General features: G+C 31.5%; 1 protein-coding gene across 1 annotated transcript in view; it reads left to right on the top strand.

Moving 5' to 3' along the window:
* Positions 1-15,933, top strand: part of CIAPIN1 (cytokine induced apoptosis inhibitor 1) — an 86,625-nt gene that overhangs the window by 50,434 nt on the left and 20,258 nt on the right. The window contains exons 5-6 of the mRNA XM_035362525.2: positions 6,676-6,826; positions 9,018-9,161. Coding sequence (XP_035218416.1) covers positions 6,676-6,826; positions 9,018-9,161 — 295 coding nt within the window. The remainder of the gene's footprint in view (positions 1-6,675; positions 6,827-9,017; positions 9,162-15,933) is intronic.

The following is a 15,933-nucleotide window of genomic DNA, read 5'->3' as shown; positions in this document are numbered from 1 at the left end:
CCTGCAAAACACCTAAATAACCTCGTGGAAAAGTAAAAAATATCCCTTTCCTTATTATACTATGGACAAGAAGGGTTACTATTACATTTTCTGTTTCATCTTGTACTCTGAGGGGGAAAATTGAGACAGTTCTATATCTTCCATTCTACCAGAGTGATTGACAAAATTCAAATTGCATTTTTCATGTCTCGAATGCGCAACTTAGGATATGTATTAGATTTATGTATAGCATTATTCCAACACAGGTATTTTGACACAAAATCGGACTTTTTCCGAAATGACATGCCAGTTTTTTCCCCCATATTTCAGTTCTATGCCTCAACTTATGCCTAAATATTAAATTTTGTAAATTTTGGCGTGAAATTTACGGAGAAATTCAAAAATATATCTTGCCACAATTTTTTCAGTTTGCACCAAGAAAAATTTACTTAACAAATTTCTTAGTTTATAGCAACCTATTTTTCCTTTGCTTTTTTTCATTGCAGACGAGCGATTGAGTCAAAGTCATCATTCATACTTTCAAATATTTTTAATAAAGTGCTTAAAACACATTTGGTGTTATTATCGCTAAAAAAAAATATGCCTTTGTTGCATCATTCCAACACAGGTATTTTGACACAAAATCGGACTTTTTCTGAAATGACATGCCAGTTTTTTTTCCCATATTTCAGTTCTACGCCTCAAATTATGCCTAAATATTAATTTTTTTTTAATTTGGTGTGAAATTTACGAGAAATTCAAAAATATATCTTGCCACAGTTTTTTCAGTTTGCACCAAGAAAAATTTACTTAACAAACTTCTTAATTTATAGCAACCTATTTTCCTTTGCTTTTTTTCATTGCAGAAGAGCGGGAAAAGTCATTATTCATACTTTCAAATATTTTTCATAAAGTGCTTAAAACACATTTGGCGTTATTATCGCTTCCCCCCCCCCCCGAAAAAAAGGGTGCCAAATTTTAGAATGTACCAATATGTAACTTCATGTATATCTTAGAAAATTTTGAATAAAAGATTCTGCTTTTTTCAGGTCTGCCTAGAAATACATCTATTTTAAGATGATGTTAAAAATTTTATAGGTTATAATACAAAAAATTTTTTGGAAAGTTTAAAAAATACAAATTTTTTTTTTTAAAATCTTAAAAAATGTGCAAATTATATTTGGATTAAGCCTAAATTTCAAATTCTGGAAGAAAGAATCAAGTTAGTTTTATCAAAAAAAAAAAAAAAAAAAAAGATATTAATAAATATATATCCCTTCAATTAACATCAAGGAGCTAAAATTTTAAGAGCCAATTTTTTTAAAAACTACTTGCACAATTTTTACGAAACATTGCAGTTTGACATAATTTGGGGCGTAGAACCAGCATATGAAAAAAAAAATTGTCATGTCATTTCAGAAAAAGTCCAATTTCATATCAAAATACTTATGTTAGTCAAGACATGAAAAACGCAATTTGAATTTCGTCAGTCAACCTAGTAGAACCGGAGATATATAACTGTCCCCCCCCCTTTTTTTTAGTCCAAAGGTGCTTTGTCCCTGAAGGACTATTGTTTTCGTTTTGCAATTTTGCATTGAATCACTGTAAATGTTCGTTTCACTTTTCAAACTGTTGCCATCAAATGTTAGAGTCCTGCATTATATTTGAATAAATTAAATAACAAAAAATCTGCATAAATGTATATATATTTCTCGCATTGTGATAAAACAACGGTACATAGAGTCATCGAATTTTGAATGACTTAATCCTCCTACAAATATGGGCATGTGAAAGACCAAATTTGGAATTTGTTCTATTATCGATTTCATATTTTGTAAAACTTAAACAAAAATTTTTAGTAACAAACTGAACGATTTAAAAGCGAGCAATGGCAACACTCTACGGCGGGGGAGGGGGGGGAACCTTTTTATTTCCAGTGGGCGCAGAACTGTGTATCGGAAATTCTAAAGATATGCTCATTTTAAAATTATTTTGCGACATTTCTATTGAACTGAATTTTATGGTTTAAGTGCAAAGAACATGATATTTAATAAATAAAGGTAACACACAAAACATTTAAAAAATGCCCCTGTGGATGTATTTTAAAATCTGCAACCTACCTCTTTCCCCCCGCAGTATACCTAGAGCTCTGAGTTTGAAATCTAGTATACGCATTTTCTTTTGTGTAGATAACTTTTATCATCATTATTATTATTTAGAAACATTATTTATGAAATGCATTACTCAATGCAGTAATGTAAAAATAAATTATACTTTTTATTAATAATCAGTTATATAAATTTTGCAATTTTTCCAAGCAGTCTTTTTGGGGGATGAAGGTTAACTACTGAAGTAGTTTCATCTAATAGCTGCTCTTCATAATATGAAGCAAGACTGATGTGATATCCACAAAATTTTGCCACTTTATTGTTGCAAGGGTGATTTGGAAAATGGCTTCATTTGGCTGCAAATAAAAGATGCTTATAGATTCACTAAACATTTTATTTGTATCTGAATAGTGCAGTTCTATTTTTTGATATAGTCACAGTGTAAATGCATAGCTATCGTACCTCAACTTGCCATAGTATTTCATGACTCTCAAATCCCTTCTGCATAAAACTTTGCTGGCTGAGATTTTAACCAACCTGTTGCAGCATTTTGAAGATCCTCATTGTCAGAGAAGTGCTGCACCTCAAGCCAGTTCTTCAAATACCCTAACAGATGGCATCAATAGTAGGCAAGTTCCGGACTATATGGGAGGATGATCAAAAATGTTTATTTGAATTGGCACAAAACCTCTTGTGTGAGGGTGAGCATTGTCATGCAGGCGTGCAACCCCAGACATCAGCAGACTGTGCTTCTTGCTCTCAGTGGCTCTACTCAGTTCTTCAGAATGTTACCGTAAACTCCAAATGTGATTATCATACCAGGTTCAATGAATTTGGCAAGCCCAATTCCTTTAGCATCCTGAAAGGCAGTGCCCATAACATTGCGTGTTGAGAAAGTTTGATAGTCTTCCGTCAGCTTGTTTGAAGAACCAGTGTAACGCCTTGCCATTGACTGTAGTATTGCCTGAGCATTCATGTTACATCACCTGTCTTGTCATCACTTACTGTTCCATTCAAAAAATTCATCCCTTTCTGTGTTGTTCTAGGAAAGAAAGTCTAGCACAGAGCTCATTTGATTGGGAGTCTGTGAGAATTTTGGAAGCCCACAGACTGTGAACTTCCATTAGCCTAATTTTCAAGTGACCACAATGTACAGAACTGTTGAGAGATGTCCAGAAAGTTTCGAGATTTTAAACGGGCAATTTTAATGAGCTTCATTGTTAACATCGTTATGATGAATGCTTGTTTTTCGTATTTTGAAAAATCTGATCTACTCATCCTCAACATCTTCACATATAATGTTTCTGCCATATCAGCATACAGTTCTTGATGTATGTCATGAATGTCTGCCACTGACAGATTTTTCGTCCAAAGAAATCGTGTTACTCTGCATGTCTCACATTTGCAGGGATTTTTGATGACAGTCTACATTTTGTGACCTTACAGACAGCAGGTGCATGGCAGTACATATTCTCACTTGCACATAGCTGAAAGTCTCCTGAATCATAGATAATGTGATCTAATAAAGGTGATGCTCTGACCACGGCACTATTAAAATTTGATTTTCTTTATATGTTTTGTGATTTTTTATCCCATAGCACATAAGTGATAAAGTGATAGTCAAAACTTTATAATTTACAAAATAAATATATGTAAAATATAAAAAAATAGGACAGCTGTGCTCTATGCAAACAAGCAACCTGTAATTAACTTTCTGCAATTTCAGGATCCCCCCTCTAGACTAGTACTTTCGAGAACATTCCAGCCTATTACATAACTGCTTCTAGAGGAGAGACTGCTTTCTCCCTCTGCTATTAAGGTCTATGTTGTTGCTCTCATCTGCCTCCCTTTGTTAGACTATTATGACGCATTGAATTTAATCTTATTTTAGCAAAGATTGATAATATGCCTTTTAATTGAATAAAGCTGTGGAATCAAAACAATTAACTTCTGTGTCATCATTTCTACCAAGCTTCATTTATGTGCCCGACTGCCAAAATATTACATATACATTGGCTATTAAAGTACAGGGTTATCCAAATTAAACTACCCCAACTCAGAGGCCTGTGCAGAGTGTTGTATGGGTTATAATGTGATGAAATTTTAAAAGCAGACACTTCAGATCATGCGCTCGAGATTTATTAAACAAAAAAAATTAGTACAAGAAGTTGCCGATAGGTGGCGCTGCAGATCAACAAGACATTCTACAGATGTTCTATATGTGTGCCATGGTTCTTCACAACTCTTTCCAATCGCAAAGCAGTGTGTTCCACAGCGGAACGCAGCAAGTCCACATTAATTCCACGAACATGTCGAATAATTGCGTCTTTCAGATGTGCCAAAGTTGCTGGGTGTTCTCGGTAGACCCGATCCTTTAAGAATTCCCATAACCAAAAGTCGCATGGCGTGAGATCAGGCGAGGGGGGAGGCCAAGCTGTAGGGAAACAGCGGCTGGTCACATGTGCATCGGTAAAAGTTGCCCGTAACACCTGTTGAACGCCACGAAGAATATGGGGAGGTGCACCATCCTGCATAAATATCGTATCCTGGAGGCGGCCACGTTGTTGCAGTTCAGGGATCACAAACATTGTCAACATGTCCTGCACCGTTTTCCTGTGGCAGAGCAGGTTTTGAATCCTGTTGGAGTCACCTCTTCAAAAAAGTAAGGCCTAATGACGAATGTTGCAGTGAAACCGCACCATACAGTAACCTTTGGAGGGTTCAAGGGCACTTGATGCATTGCGCGTGGGTTTTCACTTGCCCAAATGCGGCAGTTGTGTGTATTCACTTGATCATTCAGGTGAAAATGGGCCTCATCCGTCCAAAGGATGTTCCACGGCCAAGCAGCATCGACTTCCATTCTGGCAAGGAACTGCAACGCAGATGTTTCCCGAACTTCAGGATCCCCGTCAGACAGCTGATGTCAACTATGAATTTTGTAAGGAAAATAACCGAGGATTTGACGCATCACATGCTAGACGGTCGTATAGGGCATATCAACAGCACAAGAAACAGTTGGCACACTGACAACACCATGTGGTGATTGGCTAGTGGGGTCCACGACTGCCAAAGCAATGTCTTCTACACGTGCAGATTCCACAACCTGTTGTCTTTTACCTAGTAAAATTCCCAGCTGTCCCTTTCTTTTGAACTTCTTCATCATGTCTCGTAGAGCGTGTGGTGTCATTCGTCCTCGGCATAAGATCTTCAGCCGACAGAATGCTCTTATCGCAGCACAGGAGTTCTCGTCATTCTGGTTGAAAAGTTTCACTAACAGAGCTTTGTCTTTCAAAGTCGCCATTGTGCATCAGCGAGCTGGAAACAACTGCCTGTGCAAGGCCTGTCTTCCACTTTTGTAGAGCTCGTCTTTTGGATATGTTGCGCAGAAGCTTTATTTCTGCAAATCACGTTGCTGCAATATACACATTACTAGTGTTACAGCGCCACCTATCTGCAACTTCTTGTACTAATTTTATTTGTGTAATAAATCTCGAGCGCATGATCTGAAGTGTCTGTTTTTAAAATTTCATCACATTATGACCCATACAACACTCTGCACAGGCCTCTGAGTTGGGGAAGTTTAATTTGGATAACCCTGTATATTGTAAAACATAAACATATAATAAAAAATACTGATGCATGTTCTAAATGATATATCACATATACATATATATGTGAGAATTTTTTATGGATGTTAATGAAATGTGAAGAAAAGATATTTCAAATCGAATTTTAAATTGTATTAAATCTCCGTTCATTATGCCTTATGTCAAATATTTTTATGTTTTAAATATTATTATGACAAGCACATTACTATTAAATATAAACAAATGTTTAGTAAAATCTAAGTTTATTTTAATTATCTTTTTATAAATTTTGTCTTACTCAATTATTTTTATTATCTCTTTAAAACATTTTTATGAATAAATTTTCTTTCAAAACAAAAATTTAAAAGACTTTGTAATACTTATTAAAAAAAAAGCGGTGCTGCAAGCAAACATTATGATTAAAACTGAGAATAAAATACTAATAAGGCCATCAAAAAATTCAAATTTAAATAAGAGAGCCCCAGTGTTCTTGTTTATTTTTGAGAGGTAAGCATCCATGCATTACATCTGTACTTATAAAGTTCTCAATAATTATGCAGAATTTGTGTTGAATCATTAAAGCCATTGATTTTTACTTCCCTTATTATGGGAAATGATATGCTGTATATTCCTTGAGAACTTAATGCTATTGTAATTGGTAAGTCATATTTGAATCTGTTAATAATAATTATTAGGTTTATTTTAATGTGTTATTTGTTCAGTTTTCTTGAAATTCTCCCATTCTCTTCTTCACTGATGTTTTTAAAATCAGGAGTTGCATTTCACAGTTGAATTTGTTTCAGAATGGAGGAAGCATTGTTTGTTACAAAACTTAATTATAACAAAGCTAAATTCTTCAGTTATTGATTTTTTTTATTAGTACGGTTTTAAAAACCTTGTAGATGTGTTATATCTATGTATAATTGCTATAGAAAAAGTTTTTAATTTATTCATCATTTTCAAATATGGAATATTTATACAGTCTTAACACCTTTTTTTAGCCTGAAACCATCCCAATTAAAAAAGCAAATGTTGAAGAATATGAAAAACATTTTCATCAGAATGAAGATGATGTGTCACTTATTGAAGTTCGAGCTAACAAACCTAATTTTGAAATAGGTTCATCTGTTCCACTTTCATGTTTAAAAAAAGGTGAGACCTATTAATATATATATATATATATATATTTTCCTCTTTTAATCCAACACCAGGACTTCATTTTTTTTTTTTTTCAGCCTATTTTCTCTGTTGGTCAGGCCAGTAAAGTCTTGACATGAGCAAAAAATTGACATGTACTCTAAATTATTATCTGCAATGCCAATTAAGATAAGAAAATATAAAACATCATCCAAGTTTTATCTAGAAGAGGAAAAGGTTGTGTGCTGCAGTTTAAAGCTCGCTTTTCATTCTTACTGTCAAGTTGCACCATGATCCACTACTAATACTTTTGTTTATTATTTTGTACCATGTATTGAACAGTATCAAATCAGCATCAGATCAAAATTGTATCTGAATACATCCTGCCATATACCCAGGCATGCTTCTTGCCTTAGAGAGCTCTGTCTACATAATGTCTCAATTGAAGTAGTCCTGCATATGTTCATATTGATGGATAAATCCCGTTGAATTATCTATTCAAGGGAGTAACTTTAAACATTGACCATGTTTTTGAAAGTAGCCATAGGCAAATTTCAGACCCTCAAATGGCATGATCATATTGATAATGCTTAAAGTCTCACATTCAGAATCTTAGATTTTCTATTGTCCAGTTTTCTGAAAAATTCATTATACAATATGCCCTAATAAATAAGAAAGACTGGGACCACATAACCCAATCATGTGGAACAGGTTTATTTAATGGTTTAGGTAAGTAAATAGCAAAAGTAAATCAAAAGGAAAATGAATTTTTTAACTATTATATATTGCATGGCTGAGAATAATTTTTAGTAAGTGCTGTATGACACATGGTTTATATTCTTTTTTTTTTTTTTTTTTTTTTTTTTTTTTTTTTAACTTTTCTTGCTGAGCATCTTTGTCTATAGAGTTTATTCAATGAGAAAATGGTCTCCTGTTGTAATAAGTGAGATTAAATTTCAGCTATTTTGATTTCTTTAAATATTTACATGGGCTTACTATAATCTTTCTTCCATGTATAATTACTTGTTCTGCTAAGAAATTAATGAATGATGAAAGTTGCTTGATTTTACAGTTCACTCCATCCTTTATCAAGAAATTTATAGAAATCATGAACCACTTTTCAAAAACTTTGAGCAACATAATTCAGTGTCTTCATCTATTTCTTAGAAGTAAGAAAGCAGAAAATGTGCTACATTATCCTTCTGTGCTAGTAGTATTTGCTTACTTTGGGATAACCCTCTCTTCAATAATCCCATCTGTGTTCACTTCTTATTTGCCTCCATATATGTTAATGTCTTGTACGTAACCTGTCAAGAGTTCAGAATGCTACCATATTTTTATACCTTGCTTTACCCATTTCATTAGCATACTATTTTTTTACCTTCACTTCCATAATGAAGTTTAAAGTGCAGAATTGAGGTGTATATTTTCAACAGTAAAGCAAGACAATCCCATGAGGTACATATGCCTAAATTAAGGTAGAAGATTAACAATGCCTATCGTCATAACACTTTTCAAATTATTGCATCTCAAAAAGTTTTTAGCTATTTCTTTTCAGTAAATTAGTGTAGTGTAAAATAACAAGCATATGCAATTGATTGATTCTTCATTTTATTTAGTATAACTTTAATATTAAGAGCTGTTACGATTGATCTCTTGGAGCTACCATACATTGAAATAGAAGTGACTACTCAAATGGAAGTTGTTTATTTGTTGCTTGGTCAATTTTATTTAAATTATTTGAGATTAGGAAAATGAGAGTTAAATACATTCCTTGACAATCTTGAGAAAAGCATTTATTTACTTTTGAATTGGCAAATAATTAGCGGTTACTGTTGTGTTGTAAATTTTCCTTCAAGAAACAACGGCAGAACCTTTTAATCTGTGATGAAAGATAAAAAAGTTCTTAAAAGAACTCTTAAATTGTTATGTTGCCATGGTATTCATTACAAATAAGTTTTAATTTGATGTAACATATCTGCCTTAAAAAAATTTTGCTTTTATTATGCCTTAAACATATATTACTATTCCTTATGTATGGTTTTATTTTTCTTGTTGGTCTTTAAGAAATATTATGCTACAAGTATTAGTGTTATAATTTTTTGTTTTTTAAAATTAATTCCATTTTAATTATTAAATTTTTTCATATTTTTTAGTTTGATTATTCTATATTGCAGATATATTAAATTTTTTATTTCACTTTTAGCTTCAAAGAAGGTTGATGCCAATGCTGCTAAAATATGGATGCTGTCTGCTGATGATACACTGGATGAAAATGTTGAATTAATAAATGAAGATGATTTGCTGGATGAAGATGATCTCAAAAAACCTGATCCGAGTACTTTAAAAGGTAGTATAACAATTTTATATTTTGTAAAGTTGAAAAGAAATTGTAGATGATTATTTTAGGTTGTATGTTTAATGATACCTGTTGTTTCTTTGAGTCACTTCCAATTTTATTATGCTGTTATTATCATTATCAAATAAACAATACTGATAGTACTTGTAAATAAATCATGCAGCTATTATAAACGTGGACAATGACTACTTTCTCATATGAAATTGCTTCCTGCTGTTTATCACCATTTCATTTCTGTGGTATTCTTTTATGAAACTATGTATAATGTCATTGTATGAGAATTAAATCACTTCCACGTCTTCTAAAATGTACTAAAATCTTCAAAAATGTTGATGGCTTCAGTTTTCATAGCTTTGCTCTGAAACATTATGATTATACAATCCAGAAACATATAATTGTAAAATTGAGTGTTGCACCTGAGGAAAAATAAGTCTAGGCTGATTTTGTAAGCATGTCACAGTCAAAAATATAAAGGCTTCATCATCATCATCATCAAATTACCACCTTCAGAAATTGTAACATGCAAATTACATTTATTGAGTCATCCCAAAAGTTTAGCAGCTTTTTGATAATAAACACAATCAGAGAAGTGCATACTAAAATTCCATTGATTCATTTAAGAACCATTTTGTTCTATGAGTTTTTGCCATCTTAAGCAGCTGGAAATTTTTTTTTTTTTTTTTTTTTTTTTTTTTTTAGAGATTCATTGAGTTTATTTGAAAGGAAGTTATTGAGATGCTGTCTGACATTATTCAAAAAAGTGAGTTCTAGGTGGTACAGAGAATTTTGAAGTGCCTTAAAAAAATGTGTGAATATGGGAGGTGGACACAAAACATCCCAAATATACTCTGTTGGACATTCATCAAAATGTAGAACTAAGCATTGTCATGAGAGAAGACAACACCTTAACGATTTGCCATTTCTGGGCACTTTAATATCTACTATTACAGGGTTCGTATGGTCCTTAAGAGTCCTTAAAAGTCCTTAAATTTTTTGTAATCGATTATTGGTCCTTAAAAGTCCTTAATTTTGGCTCAGATCAGCAGAAGGTCCTTAATTTTAATCATCTGAAATTTCTGTCTGTTTTTATGACTGCCATTTTGAGTGTGAATTAGCATTTTGGAGGAATATTTTTGGCGATTCACTGACACATATGGTTATAATTTGTTTTTATTTCTGATATAAATTATGGGATATTTGAGTTTCTAAGCGTGAAGTGAAACATAGGCATTTCAAAATTCATTTTTTCTAATAAAGAAATCTTAAACAATATTTGCTTTTGGGGATGTTAATTTTTTTATTAAACGGTTCCAAATTTGGCGACTTGTCAACATTTTGGCAATTATAAGATCAGTTTCTATAGAAAATTAATTCCGAGATCTGAGAATTTTTCGATGATTTTTTTTAAAACATCACACCATTGATAAATTTCATTAAAAATAATGGTAATATATTGAAATTATATTTTAAAAATAACATTAAAATAAAAGATCTCTATTTTTCGCTGTCATATCATAAATTTCATTTTGGCATCTTATTATACAATATTATGAATCTGAAAAATAAGGCATAATGCTATAAAGTGTAATTTACGAAACAGCTCTTAACAAGAGCAAAATTAGCTATGTAATTAATTAAAAATGTCTTCTTTTTAATTTTTTCATAGTAAGCGTTTTTCCCATCTCAGAATATGCATCAGTTTTCTTTATAAAATTAATTTTACACTTTTTCCCTCCTTTGTTTTTCCAAAATATTTCTTCCTTTTTGCTGTTACAGGATTGGTAGGGATAATTTTTCTCTAGTATTTTAGACATTGCAGCTTGTAAAGTTTAGAGGGATTTGAAGGCAAGATTTATAGACCCACGATTCTAGAAGATTCAAGAAATATGTGACAAAATGAAAAATGTCTCCATAGTATCAACACGTAATGGATGTATTTTACAGAAAGTTTGCGATGAATTTCTTTCCTTTTGGAGAAAGTCTGGAAGAACAATGAAAACATAATATGTAAATGTTTTACTTCTGATTCTAGAATCTTTTTCCTAACATGTTTATCTTCCCTTTATTTTCTCTACTTCTCACTAGACACAAGTATGCAAAATATGAAAACTGCTTCTAATCTTATCACATGGCCAGACATTATAAAAAGGGATTTTTTTATTATTAAATATATTGAAAATTTACAATTTGAAAGATTCATCTAATATGTATTAATGCATCAACACATAGCTGGCACTAAACATTTCCCACCTGATGCAATCTCTGTGGATTCTAAATTCTGCTGTCTAGTGCCTTTCTAAATTCTGCTTCCAATGCCTGCTCTAAATTCTAAAAGTTTTGCTATTTCTAGATTTTGTTTGGTGTGTTACTAAGTTCTAAATATTCTACCACATTAGCTTTGTAACTGGGCTTTACCATATATATTTCATATTTCTTTTGAATGTTCTTATTACTAAAGAAATAAAATTATCCACTTTTTCTATACATTCTAAATGCATTTAGTGTTTTTTAGAATAACCAAAATCCTTAGTTAGATCCAAAAATTCTAAAAGGAAGCGTGTTAAAGAAAGAAACTGAGTACATAAAGAAAATTACTCTTCAAAGATATGTGCAGTTGTTATTATGTAACTTACCTATTGTTTATGATTTCAGCCCTTCAGTTTATGATTCAGTCGAGGGTTTGGGACTATTTGACTTTTACCAGATCAAGTAAACCCTCATAGGTACCTTGTGGAGAGGTTGACAAGTTAGAAGATAAGCACACAGAAACTAGCGAGAGCATTGGTTTGCATATTGAGACAAATCTCTAATTGTTAGAAAAGATGCTTAAAGAGAAGGAAATCGATATAAACTAGCCAAAATGTTTGGGAAGGCTTCAAATTAAAATGAAGGATAAATATTTTGTTCAGTGTTGTTGTTACAAAACATGAATGTTTTGTAGCTTTTAATGTGTATCCTAATATCATTTAAGAATCAATGTCATAAATTATCTATATTTTAAACTGTGAAAATTTATTAGCTTTTGATTTTAATAGGCCTTTTTTAACAAATGTTGTTATATAAAATTTAATAGTGGCCATGTAAATCCTTTATGACTAAGGTTATCTAATTACCTAATTTAATTATTTATAACTAAATGCTTACCCTTAAAAATTATGTCTACATATTAAAGCAAGTTATTGCCTTTCATTAACACTCACTGTGGTCACAAGATAAAACACAAAAATGTAAAAATTCAAGTAAAACTTATTATTTGCATCTAGTGAAACTTAAAAATAATACAAAACAACATATCTCGGGTACTTTAATCGCTTATTGGAACATTAAAGTGTATTAACTGGGCTACAACCCCTTGGAACTCTACACAAAGGTATGACACTAACTGCATCGGAGTCTGACTAACTTTCAACACTTCCCAACTGTGTCTACATCAGGCCTTTCAGGTTTGTTCTAATGAGCAGGTCTCTCTCTAGACAAGCAACAGCGGTGACAACCTTCAGTCTTTTGTTATGAGTCATGCTGATTATGATCTTACTTCTCATTTTAACCTATGCCTTTTGACATAAAATCTACCTGCTATTTACTAATCCTCTAGACTAAGTATGTGACAAAATGAGACATAAAAAAATCAACATAAAGCTAACTATTAGTAAAATGTAAATGTCACTTATCGTCTTTCAAATATGTCCAACTATTATAAGTGTAAAATAGTTAATGCTACTTGATAAATTTCATACAGTTTATTTTATTCTCAAACTTATTAATAATTATGTTAATTAATTCATGTTTAGTAATAATGCATACTACTCAGGGATCTATTTTATTTTTAAAATGGTGTTACAAAAGTGAAAATCAGGCTTAAAATAATATTTTTAATTGAATTTATTCAGTTCCCATTTGTTCATAGGTCCTTAATTTTTCATTAATGGTCCTTAAAAGTACCTAATTCCTGTGTGCAGAAATGTGTACGAACCCTGTATTAAGATTGCCATTTGGAAATGGTGGTTTTTTTTTTTTTTTTTTTTTTTTAACTTATTGTCCAAAATTGTCAGTAACAGTTCATAGTAGTCCCACCTTACACAAATCAATACTTTATTGGGATACAGCCCCACCTCTCAAAGATTACTAAAAGAGGTTCTTTTGGTATACACTTCTCATCTTCAGTAATGAACTGTTTCAAAAAAGGAGTTTCTTTATTTCTTTTCAGAAAAAGAATTGCATGTTGAAACTCGAGCAAGCATATTCTGCTCTGTTAAAGTACGAGGTACCTGTACATCATGGTGGCTTATATACCAAATCTTCTTCAAATTATTAGATGATAAAATGCTTATTGGAATCTTTAATCTCTTGGATTGTTCCTGGGCTGTAAAATATTGATTTTCAGTGATAGCTTCTTTTAATAGGTCTCTGTTTACAGATGATGATCATCCAAAGAGGGCATCACATTCGAGGCTGAAATTTCTGCGTTTAAATTTCTGAAACCATCTTCAAACTACGTGGGAGAAATAGTTCGTTGTCCATGCACAGCACAAATTTTATTAGCTATTGACTAATACTTTTTCCTTTTTAAAAATAAAAGAACATGACAAGAGGAAAATTAACTGTTGACTCTGTTTTTAGCACTGCACTAAAAAAAAAATTATACTAGAACACATGAAAAATTTTGCAGCATCAGCGGAAAAGACTGCAGTTAAACATCTGTCTTGACCAACATTTTGTCTTATCATTTAAACATCTGTCTCATTCCTTATCAACAGTAGAAACATAATTAGAAGAAAACATGTTGTGATTGAAAAAAACCACAGAACTTTCTGGCTGACCCAATATAATCCTATAATTGTTTTCAGTATATGTGTACATAGTCATGTTCCGTCAGTTTCCAATTTGTATGACATTTCTGTTAATTTTTCCGAGTGGCAACAGTCACTGGAGATAAAAATCAAGGCTATATTCTTAAGTTGAATAAAGCACGTGATTACATACGACATCACTGTATGTGGAAAATATTTCGTTAATATCAGTATTTTAAATAAATAGCTGCTTTTGGCATATTTTTTTTTTTTTTTTTTTAATTTCAGGTTAGGATAATTGAACAATATGTTATTACCACATTAATTCTTTTATTGATATTGAGTAAAAGTTGTTATATTACATTAAATTTAAATCATGACATCCTTTAGAAGGCCTTGGAAGTTGTACAAGTTTAATCAGCTGAGATATTAATTAAAAAATCTGAAAATGCTAATTTGAATGAGACTCAATAGCGACATTAGAGATTTTCACTTCCTTGTACGAAGTAAAAAGGAAGTATTGTAATCGCGAAAAATTTCAGGCAGCATATTTCAACGAAAATATCCATTTTGACCGCTGAATTTAATGAAATTTAACGATGTTTTTGCTTGATATCTGTACGTAAGGACAGAATAAAGACTCTTTTCCTCCAACAAAATTATAAAACTGCTTTAAAATGAATTCTGAAGAGAATTTTTCGTGGCATCAGTACGAACGTATGTACGTACGTATCTTGCATAACTCAAAAACGAGTAGCCTCAGAACGTTGAAATTTTGTATATAGAACTGCTATAACATGTAGATGTGCACCTCATATTTTGGTTGCAGTCGGCCACACCAAACGTATATGAATATATTTATATATATATCCACTCTGTTACGCGGCTCATCTCAGTTTCTTTACATGTATATGTTTGTAAATTGTACATTTTTTAATTTAAAAATGATTGCATTATGTTGTTCTTATCTTCCAGTTAAGGTTTTTATGCCTAAATCTGTATGCAATATTTTTAGAATTATCAACAATTTTAAAGTTGTTTAAGTGCGGCTAAGCCTAATAATGTTTTTGATGGCGGCCATTGCTTGTATACATTTGAAACAGCAAAAGAGTGGATTTGTTCGCAATCTAGAGAAACTTAGCTTCGCAACAACAAAGATAAAGCCTTCATTTATGATTGCTAATTAAATCATGCTTAATCCTTTCTGGAATTTTTTCGAAGAAATAAGTGTTTAAGACTTACTTGGTAATTTTTAATACAGATATTTTGACTTTTTATGTATTTTTACCTTGTCGCGAAGTGAGAACTGAATTAATTGAATGAGAAGTATTCAATCGTCTGTAAAAAACTGTTTCTTTTTTGTTTTGTTTGCTGTATTTCTTTTATACAACCATTCTAGCTTTATTATAGTATTTGAATAGAACATGTGGCAATGATTAGATAATTCATTAAATGATATAAATTTTGTGCATTCTGAATTGTAATATGAACAAAATATAATACTGTTAAGTGAACCTAGCGCCAGAGTGTCGCGATGGTAAACAAATAGAGTGACCTTTAAAGAATGCATTTATTCTATTGTGGTTTATGCACTATTGGCGAAGTAGATTTAATTCAATCCAATAAGTTTAAAGGAAATGCAAGAAAAAATGCTTGTAATTTAATATTCCATACTAGGAAGTCATGTGGTGTACACATCAGATTTTTTCTTAATGGTTTACTGTGTGCAATAACAACTATCGTTTTATCATTTTAATGTGCTCGAAAGTTCTTTATTTTTTAGATCTACTAATTCATTTTTGCTTTTAAAATTCAATTTTTATTGATTTCAGAATTTCTTAATTTATCTTTGTATTTATACTTTTATTTATTTTGTTTATAATTTCATTTTTTTGTATGCATTGTTTTCAGATTAACCTAAATTTAAAAAATATTTTGATTTTATATTTAAATATTTATAAATTGCCAAAATG

The sequence above is a fragment of the Stegodyphus dumicola genome, chromosome 7, assembly GCF_044657685.1.
Source record: "Stegodyphus dumicola isolate Sdum_Otavi_A_Nest chromosome 7, ASM4465768v1".
NCBI lineage: Eukaryota > Metazoa > Arthropoda > Arachnida > Araneae > Eresidae > Stegodyphus > Stegodyphus dumicola.
The sequence above is the reverse complement of the archived record's forward strand: the minus strand, read 5'-3'. Positions and strand labels throughout refer to the sequence as shown.